This window comes from Lygodium microphyllum, chromosome 1, assembly GCF_053477565.2.
Source record: "Lygodium microphyllum isolate KBCC chromosome 1, Lygodium_microphyllum_v1.1.10, whole genome shotgun sequence".
Classification (NCBI taxonomy): Eukaryota; Viridiplantae; Streptophyta; class Polypodiopsida; order Schizaeales; family Lygodiaceae; genus Lygodium; species Lygodium microphyllum.
In genome coordinates, this window is record NC_141135.1 from 62,566,539 (window position 1) to 62,577,658 (window position 11,120).

The following is an 11,120-nucleotide window of genomic DNA, read 5'->3' on the forward strand; positions in this document are numbered from 1 at the left end:
AGAATGCTCTTCAACAAGCTATTTAAGCTTTGATAGAAGAATAGAAGAGATATGAATGAATTTCCACGATGAAAACTTGAAGAAAAGCTTGAAAAGGCAAGAAAAAAACACCATTTTGAAAAGTAGATTCTGATTGTATTCAAGTCTTGTAACCTCCATTTTGTCTAATATATCCTTCAAGATGATGAAAACTTGGTGAATACCTATCATTTTAGCTTGTTTGACTCTAGATTTATCAACAACTCTATGTAATCCTTCAAATAAGCGTGTCAACCTCATAGGGAGGTCTTGCTAGTCATTGCCAATATTTGTTATTGTTTGTATCACTATACCAGAGAAGAAATAGACTTTTTAAAGGATAATAGGTGAAAATGGGTAAATCAAAGACGGAAGTTATGTCACCACTTGTTAAAGAGAGGCCCAAGAGGAGAGAGAAAATCAAGGGAATAAAGAGTGCAAAAGAGGGAAAAGACTACAAAGAGGAGGGAGAAATATAAACAAATGCGAAAGAAAGAAAAAAGTACAACCACCGTGAAAGCTAAAAAAAGAGTTGAAGAAGATGAAAGAGACTTTGTTTATTGATCCATGATGTTGGAAAATGAACTTCCTTGCATCTTATATATCCTACCATGTGGCTGGTGTCATTTCCCCTATTTATCATTTTCTCCTCATTTATTTTTACATTTCCTTTCCATTACCATTAAGAAAATTATGCACTTGAAAAGGGACTTTAGATTAGAAGTTAATGAATTTGCCTAGTGAGAGATTTGAGGTGGACTAATGAGAGAGGGGGTGTTGTGCACATTTTATTTGGTTTGGAAAAAGGTTGAGCGATTTTTCTCAAAAAGGTAAGTGGTTTGGCAATTAAAGCATCCTCATCTCAAATTTTAAAAAGCTATATTTGAAGACGCAACATGACAACTCATGCAAAATTTGACTTGAGATTCTCTTTTCTAATAAAATGTTTAATATTTTAATGTGCAAGTTGTAGGCCTGAAATGTGCACCTTATGTTCCTTGTGAAATACTCAAAGGAATTATTTAGCTATTGTTATGTTTTAAGGAGATGATATATTTGTCATAAAAAGGGATTGTTTTCTAAGCCTAAAATTTGGGTTGATTACCTTGATATTGCTTTCCATCAAAGGAATTGTTTCTCACGAAAGGGTGGGCTATTTGTCATATTTTTTGTTAAACCTTAAGAATCTCCTAAGGGGGAGAGCTATACTCATTCTTCTAAGGACTTATTGATGAATAATGATTTATGTGAGTGAATCACCCCCATGATCATGTCATGGAGATGCTAGTAAAGGAAAGAGACCATGAAAGGCACTGCTTGATACACTAATAGAAGGTCAAGTAGTGAGAAGGCCACCATGAAAGGCGAGGTTCACTCTTATAGCAACATGCAGATGAAGGAGGCTATGGATACCCCATGCTAGGCCTAGGATAGAGATAGAAACCTCCATGGCCTAATGTACCCAAGTACCCACCACTAAGCTACCAAACCAATTGTGATGAGCCATGTCTTCTTATAGCAATTATTCAAAGTTATGTGCTTCCACTTTCTCATTTTTTATTTCAAAACCACTACTTCTAAGGAAAACAAGACTTTGTGTCATCGTAGCATTCAAGGCCCACCATTCTAATTCAATTTACCAAAAGTAATCCTCTCCTAATCCATTTCACTAGTGTTTCACATGCACAGGACTCTCCATTCAAATGGCACTTAAATATATAGTTAAAAATATGGCAAATGTTGGTTGTGTCTAGTTATCTTTTTTAATGGCATATTAGAGTCTCTTCCATATCTTATGTTTCAATTAAAAATACTCACTTTATGGTGCTTTCTTGCAATGCTTGGCTTCATTTGATGGCTCCATGGTTACCCTTTGAAAGTTCAAATTGGGATAAAGCTTAAATATATGTTTTATACTCATTTATTTTGATGTTCCACTAGTTGGATAGCTAGCTAATTGGATAAACTCTAGCCCTACAAACCCATATTAGTACTTTTAAAGTAGTCAAATCCTTTAAAAATGCACATGTTTTTATTACAAACATTTTTATGTAATGCATTTTATGGAATTTTTTACGATGTTTAGTTATTTCATGTATTTCTTTATGAGGCTCTTTTTGAGCATATATTTCCTCTCATGACGCTTTCAATGAACATGCTAGAACAACCATAATTCAATGCATAAGAGGCACTATGAGAGCTTGAATGAGTGTGACTAGATAAAGTGCATTCAATTTATTATGATGTAAAGTCTACACCATCCACTTTGGTATAACCTTAGACTTCACAATCTCTTATTCTCAGTAACAAGTGCATCATTCGTATCTACATCAAAAACAAGCCAATTTGGCAATTCATTAGATACCTACATATGCTAAAAATTTGTCTTATTTGGTGTCGTATTTAATTATCTACCACTAAAAGATACAATAAAATATCATATCATATTACAAGCATATATATGTCTCCTTGGTGCATGAAAGTAGAGGTTGCATAGCATCTTCCACAAATATCACAACACGAGTAACTAAAATACACTTACTTATAGATGATGTAACTTAAAACTTTTAAGTTTCCAATTGTGATTTAGAAGAATGCATATACCATTTTTACTATGGTGTATATGGCATTATATATTGGTATTTTTATCTCATGTTCAATCAAAAATGTAGTAAACTTGTTAGACATATACTACCCCCATCCCCAATCGAAATGAAGAGTGCCCACTTTAGACCCTAATAAATTTATATATATGCACGTCTAACATAATTATCAAAAAATTCATGAAATATAGAAATGACAAGAAAATATTTATACCAAACCACGACATCATTATATGTACAAACCACAACATCACTTGTTTATAGATGATGTAACTTAAAACCTTTAAGTTTACAACTATGATTTAGAAACATGTATATACCACTTTTATTGTGGTGTATATGGTATTATATATTCGTATTTTTATCTCATGTTCAATCAAAAATATAATAAGTTGTTAGACATATTGCCCCCATCCCCAATCGAAATGAAGAGTGCCCACTTTAGACCCTAATAAATTTATATATATGCACGCCTAATATAAATATAAAAAAGTCATGAAATATAAAATATCAAAATAAAATATTTATACGAGACCACATCATTATGTACAAGATATAGTTCGTGAACATATCTCACTAAGCCAATCTCTTTAAAAAAAAGAATGTTATATTTTACCCAATATATAACTCTCACAAATGTATTTTACAAGTGATGTAAGTGTAAGCAATGAAGACATTGTGTTGCTTTTCTTTAGGATAACAAACTAGCAAAATTCAAATGACCAAAACATGCATTCAAAGTTTTACATCTGAAACAATGTATAAATTTGTAATGACACATGTCATAGCTTCTACACATTTCCTATAATTGTTAAGCATGATGTAGGGAGCCAGATGTAAAATTATATCACTACATGAGAGATCATGAATAATACATTTGTCACCTATAAATTTGACAATCTAACCAATCTTAAAAGTATAGAAATTGACAAAACTTTATTTCTCTACTTTGGTGCGCATACAAAGTATCCTAAGTGTGAAAATATTGCTATTAGTAGCAATCAACACAATTTTGCTCTTACTAACTCATTTTATATGATAAGAGGAGTCATTCGTACATGTGATAGTATTGCCATTAAGCACAAATTTAAGAGAAGTGAACAAATTACACTGCAAAGTAATATACTTGGTGGAATCACTATCGAAGTACCATGCATACACTGCAAAGTAATATACTTGGTGGAATCACTATCGAAGTACCATGCATATCTGAATCCACAATAGACATGCAAGAATCATGCAAAAAAGATGCAAAATTGCATTGTGTAGTAGATACCCACTCTTTATCTTGCACATCAAGATGGTCCTTAATGACATGATACCTACAAAAGCTTTCTCTCTCATTTTTCTTCTCTTCCTTATCAACCTGCTTTATTTGAATGGTATTAACAAATTTTATCTTAATACCTTAATCTATAACACATATAATAGACCTATTTTGCTAAGGTTGCTCTTCTTGTAGCAAAAAGAAACTAACTCATCAATGGCAAAGCATTCAGATAGTCTCTCATCATCAAACAAAGAATAGATGAAAAAATGCTAACAAGGATCAAGAACTATCTAGCAAATTCTCATTTACTACAATTAATTACTCCTTTAAATCCTTGATCTTTACTAAAAATGTCTATAGAGTTACCTTCGTCCATGTGTCCACTCTCAAATTGTTTATGTAGATAAGCAACATGGGTCTCCTTTCTTCCTTGATACAAATACACTAAGCACTTTGCTCAGGTCTGGCGGCGATCGATTAGTTGCCAAACTAGAGTGGGGTACAGTCATAGCTCCACCCCTTGGTATTGTTGACTTATGACTGTCTCAGATTTATTAGCCTAGAGGTGAGCTGTGGAACCACTTGCCATCCAGGCTCACATTGTTGAATCTCAACCACTTTTTCAACTCCACCGAGATTGGTAAACGACCAATTACTCACCAGCTTGTCTGTGCACCAAGGCATCTCTTGACGTATCATAGATTGAGGCCTTTACTCCATTCATGACCCCAGGATCCCTCATTCTTCTCAATATACCATTTAAAATAGCCAAATCCTCTTTCATTCAAATTGTCATGCTCATAACACAAGTTGCCACTCACTGATGATGCACGTTTCCTGTCTAGCGCAAGAGGTGCTCCATGAGCACCAAAGCATACAATTGAACAGCTGGCATGTTTATCTGCACTCACTGATAATGTAGGTTTACTTTCTAATGCAAGGATTGTAAGAGGCAAGTCTGCAACAGAGAAATCTACCCTTGAGACAACTCAAGGGCATCTCTGGGCAGTGGGTAGCAATCTGCAAACTTCTTAGATCCCAGATCTTCGGTTTTGCACTTGCAGAAAATTCCAAAGGGCCAGAAGAGAACTCCTTGGCCTTACAGTAACTGGCTCCATTGGCAATAGAGTATGGCAGGCTGCAGCAGGAGGGTCAGATGCATCGAGCAGGTGAAGAAAGATGGTCTTCAAACAAAGCACCTGCAAAATACCCAAGTATCCTCTGTCCATAGCCCCAGAATCCACACAACTAGAATCAGCAAAGAGGGTAGTACCAGCTGGAAAGAGCTCAGGATGAACACTAAAGACTTCCTTCCAGGCAACCTCCCTGTATTACTCCCCAAGACATTTGAACAGGGGAGAAAGTAAGCTATCTCTGGTACAACCAAACTGTTGACAAATACCAAGCCATAAAAGGACCACACATTAGATGCTGAATAATGCTCATGCAGGCTTCACACCTTGGAAAGTGGAGTCTGCAAAACCAACACAGTCTTCTGATGGGTATTGCACTAAATCAACGTGACAAGGTATAGTCTTACTTGTACTCACGAGTCACAGGTGAAGCTTTGAATGGGCACTTGGGGTTGTTGACTATATCCAATAAGAACTCAAGAATACACAGCAGCTGGGACCAATGGAAAATCGTTCCACTCTACTGATGAGAACGGTAAACTAATCCTGACTTGTGGGGTTGGGTGATCAAGACTGTTATGGTAACAGGTTCCTCTACAAGCCAGTCCAAACAAAAATACCCATGCATTATGCAGATAAAAGAGAATGGAGAACATCAGAGGAACTTATAACTTGTTAAACTGTTAATTATATATGGCCAATATAAGACACCTTTTACCCAAGAACACTGACTTGAAAATGGAGGAAAATGCTGCAAGCCCTTGATACTTTTGAGCTATCATAGAAGAAACTGCCCAATTCACTCAGTTTTATCTCAAATAACAACACGGCTTCAAGATAGACTTCTCCTTACAGGCAACCAAGAAGAAATAAAGGGTAGAACATACAGGATATACTTTTTAGCGATTGATGACAATCCCGAAAGAGCTCTCTCTCTCTCTCTCTCTCTCTCTCTCTCTCTCTCTCTCTCTCTCTCTCTCTCTCTCTCTCAGGGGCCTCAGTAAAGAATTTCGAACAATGAATAGTATTGATTATATATGGCCTTCTGGCCAGCCAATCAGACTCAAAGACAGGTAGAAAATAACACAAGCCAAGGGGCTACAAAAAACACACGGCTTCAATGACAAGAAAAGTGAATCACAAAGTGGGCACAGCCAAGGTGACTTGAATGATTTTCATCCACAAAGCAACCACCTCTCTGAGGACCACACGAGTCCAAACCATGGAACTAACTAGCTCACAGTAACACTCAAACACAACCCACATGGCCAAGAGTACTTGAGGCTGAATAGAAAATGAATGCATTGTGTCCTCCAGAGGTGCCAAAGACCAGTGCAATGCAGAAAATGAAAGAGATGGGTATGCTCCGAAGTAAAGTGGGGCCATGGGCGGCATCTTAGCCACAATCCAAGAACAGATGAATGTTACACTGACATGTAACTCAAGTCCACGCTCTGGAAATGGAACTCCAAACCTGTCTAGCAATCAAGCAAGAAAAGAAGAGATGAGCAAGAGTCTCATCACATATGGTACAAAAGACACATCTACTACTGGAGATCTTGTGGTGTCACAACATATCCCCTGTGGGGAGACCCCCAATAAGAAGCCTCCATTTAAGAACTTCCCCCTGGTAGAGAAGCTTAGACCTCTACGATTGAAGCAATTGATCACACCACTTAGTTTAACTATCCTGAGAACTTAGAAGACCTCTCTCTCTCCCCCCCCCCCCCCCTCTCTCTCTCTCTCTCTCTCTCTCTCTCTCTCTCTCAGCACACACACGTGCATGCATGCACACACACATGCACACACCCACCTACCCACCACACACACACACAACTTGCAAGTTGCATCCAGCCATGTATTATACAATAAGATGCTGACAAACACTTCGTGTCAATCAAAATGACTATTGACCCGTTGAATCAGTGTGCCTTCCTTCATGAGAGCCCATTCGTTGCAAGGACTACAAATTAAAGCAATTTTGCTGAGCTTAAGGGTCTTACTCATACTTGAGATCTTATGCCAACAATAGCAAAACTTGGCATTATCACAACACTAACATAGTGTTCAGGGAGAGAGATAAAGCTGTAACGCTTTGATTCAAGACATCCAAAAAAGATAAATCGATACAATCAACCTTCTAAGCAATTTCATGTATGCAAACCATTGTTATCATGGGCCAAGATCCAGAACATAATTGATGTTACATACCAACATTTTCTGCTTCACCATTGTGAAGCACATGATTTCTGAAAAAGTAAAGGATGTTTATACTAAAGTAGTGCTTGCTCCTGTGAGCTATTCAGCATCCATAAATGGTGCATTCCTTCCTAAAATCAGACTTATATGTACATATTGAGCAAAAGAATGGAAGTACCACCAGGAAGCTTACTTACGCATGTAGTGCTCCACATCCAAGTAGCTTGCAATCTGCATTTCACTTGAACAACAAGAGGTGCTGGCAGGCTACAACCTTTCAGCTATCTTTCCCAGTGCATCTGCCAGCTTTCCTAACACGCTCACCAAACTTTCTGCATGCTCTTTTCTCTGATTTCTATCCAGCTCACTATTAAAATTGTGTGATTCTACATGGGCTGTCAAAACCCTACCACTGGCTTCCAACATGGAATACAGGTGTGACTTGAAGTCATCAGTCTCTTCATTTGAGGACTCAGCTGAAGGGCGCTTTCGCTTTTTACCTGCACTTGATTGCCCAGGAGGTTTCTCTTCAATTGGGACATTGATGCTTCTTTCAGCATTGACTTTCGTCTCACAAGCACCTACATAGTTCATGCACACTCCAACGGTTATGCCCAACTGATTTCATTGGTTAAAAAGGTACACTGTTTATTTGAAGAAGCCTCTCAAGAGCTATTTGACACAGGGCTTGAAATTCAGAAAATAAAATGGTTTCATTGATAACATAAAGACTGCCTCATCAGAAAGGAAAAGTAAAATGAATACCACCTGGCATAGGATTCATATATTCCAAAGAAGCACTTTCAACACTGTTAGGGTCTTCCAGCTTTTCCTTATCAAAAGCCTCTGTAGCTCCATCCTCTAAACACCCACTGTCAAAAATCAGCTGTGAATAGGTACTCTTCCCAAAGCATTTGCCTAATGACCCAAAAAGTTCTTGATCGAAGCATCCTGACAGCTTATCCTCCTGCTTGTTGTAACTAGTCATCACCCGAAAGAGTGTATGGCCTCAACACGAAAAGGAAAGCAAACTGCATCCAACAGCACACAAAACTCTCATTAAATCTGATATCCAAAGCAATAAACAAAAATAGTGTCAATCTCCTAGAGACACTTTGAACTCATAATAATGCCATATTCATAATCAAGCTGTCCTGACAGCCTAGTCTTCACAGGTATAAACAACCACCAAAGATGGCTCAGAATAGAGTTTCATTGTGATTGAAAGATGTTCTTCTGTAGTTGTTTGTTGAACCCACTGAGCTCACAGACAAATGTGAATGCTGATTCCAGTGTGCTCTGCGCTTTATTTTCATTCCACATTACCATCATCGAAGAAACTCCCCTAAGCAATCTCTTCGAAGCCCACTTTGCAATGATAAACGTAAACACACACCCATTCTGAGGCACACCTACACAGCCTGCATTGCACCATGGCTTAGACACTTCCACTTTTAGAGAAGGACACATAAGTGATAATGAGGTCATGATCTCTGATGTCCAGCTACTTTAATCCGCATCAAGGCTCCTCCCTTGCATGCAGGGTGCTCGGATAGGTGATTGTGATTGATGAGAAGCTTAACTTGTAAACTTGGGACCGTCACAAAGCATCGGAATTGCTTATGTGACTCAAGCCATGTGGACTCGGGCGATTGATGAGAAGCTCAACTTGGAGTCCAATACCAAACAAAGCGTCCGACTTACTTTCACGACGCAAACCATCGACGAGTAGAAAAGCGTTGCCATAACAGAGCATTGGGATCACTCATGCGACACAAACCATCGGCAAGAATCGTTACCTGAACCACTTCTGTAACTCAGACCATGTGAGCTGGTATGTAAGGCTCAAGAGCGATCGTGTTGAGTCGCGGTGGTTGCTTGAAAGGTCGAACGATGGGAGATCACTCGGCAGACCTAATTTGCTTGGACCAGCCCGCGATCGCGACAAAACACAGACAAACAAAAGCACGAGCACAGACAAGCACAAGGAGATGGAGGTGCGTACCCGAGGAGAAAAGAACCGGGCAGGACCTGCCTCCGTCTCTCTCTCTTTCTCTCTCCCTTCCCCTCCTTCGTCGTCGTACTGAAACGAACAAAACTGGCGGGCTAATTTGTACGTCTTGCGAGAAGCACTACTAACTAGGTACATTCACACCGCACGCGTCCTCTCTCTCTTTGGAGTTGGTGAGAGTACATGGGAAATGTGTTCTACCTAGGGTAAAGGGCCCAATAGATTGTCATCTTACAATCTTTCATTATAAATTTTCTTTCCAAGTGAGTTGTATAAATATTTTTTAACGGTCAAACTATTTATATTAAATAAAGCTCAAATAAAAAATATTAGGACATTTTGATATTTTTATCAAGTAGCCTTAGTTACAAATGAAAGGTTTATAAAAGATGGACAATGAGGGGCCAATAGAGTGACATTCGAGGATGCATTACTTTAGGGTTTTACAAAATCTAAAATATAAAAAAATTTACATGGCTCAATTGTTTGACTTGAGTTAAGCTCATTTGTAATTTTAAAAACTCATATTATATTGTTAAGTGGCTAAAAAAACCGCATCTTTCTTGTAAATTTGTCACTCAATTGGGGTGGGTGTGTTTTCCTTTTGGAGGGCGTTACTTTATTCGCCCCTTTACCATAATTCACATCAGGAAATACATGCCTGCAATTTGAGATATGTACAATGTATACACGATAAGTTGTGGACAAATTTCCCACTTCGATTCCCAAATTGTCGATTTACTACCATGAAGTTGTGGACAAAATTCCCAATATGACTCCCACATTGTCGATTTACAACAACAATGTCATGAGCTACTGTGATAAAGGGACCATGTATTGACCTAGGTGCGGTTGGGGTGAAGGGACTATCAGACTGCAACTGCCCCTAGTTCGGTACGTTGTGCCCCTTGAGTAGGAGCTCGTGATGTTGAACACTACAAGGGAAAACTAGCAGAAAAGAGCCCCTTCTTATCTATATCAAATGTGTTTTTTGCTACCTCACATGAGCACATTTATCTTGTCCAAATTTTGAATCGAGCTTGTGAATTCTTATGGATCACAATACAACAATGTTTTCTAATGCCTGCTTGAACTAGAGGGTTCTAAAATATGGGTCCCTAGAAGTAGATGGTACTTGCTCTTGCATGGTATTTAGATATCCTAAAGATAGCTAGTATTTGCTCAGCATTAGTTAAAAGTGCTTAGACCTCCTACAACAACAATGATAAAAACCTATTATCACATTTTACTTTCTTTTCCACCACACAAAAACAAGCATTCTCTTACAAACAACGTGTATTTTGATTCATTTGGTTCACCTCATTTCTATAACATATACACACGTCTCCCTTTTTTGAACTATTGTTCTATATCACATTAATGGCTAATTTTTCTGGTTAGCATACTATGACTAAAAATAATATTGTATATTTTGGAAAATTACCTCCAAAAAGATGGTAGAATGTTACCAAGCTCACAAGGATCTTCAAGGTGGTGAACATGGGACAATTGAAACATGTGACCTTGATAATCAATATTGATCTCCATGGTACACTATCCATGATGCTTAGATAGTCTAGCAACCAAAAGTGATGGTTTGGTGGTTAACACAGGATCTCATAATCATGAGGTTGTGGGTTCAAGTCTTGCTAGGTGCATCACTTAGTTAGACATCCTATGTTCACATAGTGTATTCATGTAAATTTGAGCCATTGCCTAAAACACTTGGTCGATCCTCATCCTTGGTGGGATTTTTGAGGAGGAGGGTCCCAATTCATTTGGATTGTGAAGTATCCTAACAATGCACATGAAAAATGCATGAGTGCCTCTTGCCTACTCTCTCAACTAATACTTGGAGGGGAGATGCCCCCCTTGAAGGCATTTAG

The 11,120-nt window shown here is 38.1% G+C and overlaps 1 protein-coding gene across 2 annotated transcripts; it reads right to left on the minus strand.

Moving 5' to 3' along the window:
* Nucleotides 1-7,153: 7,153 nt before the first annotated feature.
* LOC148041187 (uncharacterized) lies at nucleotides 7,154-9,374 on the minus strand. 2 transcript variants are annotated; one of them, XM_087677535.1, is made up of 3 exons: nucleotides 9,229-9,374; nucleotides 7,992-8,254; nucleotides 7,154-7,804 (listed from the first exon to the last, which is right to left on the minus strand). In XM_087677535.1, the coding sequence occupies exons 2-3, from the start codon at nucleotides 8,209-8,211 to the stop codon at nucleotides 7,491-7,493; spliced, it is 534 nt and encodes a 177-aa protein (XP_087533661.1). In that variant the 5' UTR covers nucleotides 8,212-8,254; nucleotides 9,229-9,374; the 3' UTR covers nucleotides 7,154-7,490. The 2 variants fall into 2 exon arrangements, with proteins under 2 accessions (XP_087533661.1, XP_087533668.1); XM_087677542.1 differs by lacking the exon at nucleotides 9,229-9,374 and adding an exon at nucleotides 9,023-9,222.
* Between the last annotated feature and the right edge of the window lie 1,746 nt (nucleotides 9,375-11,120).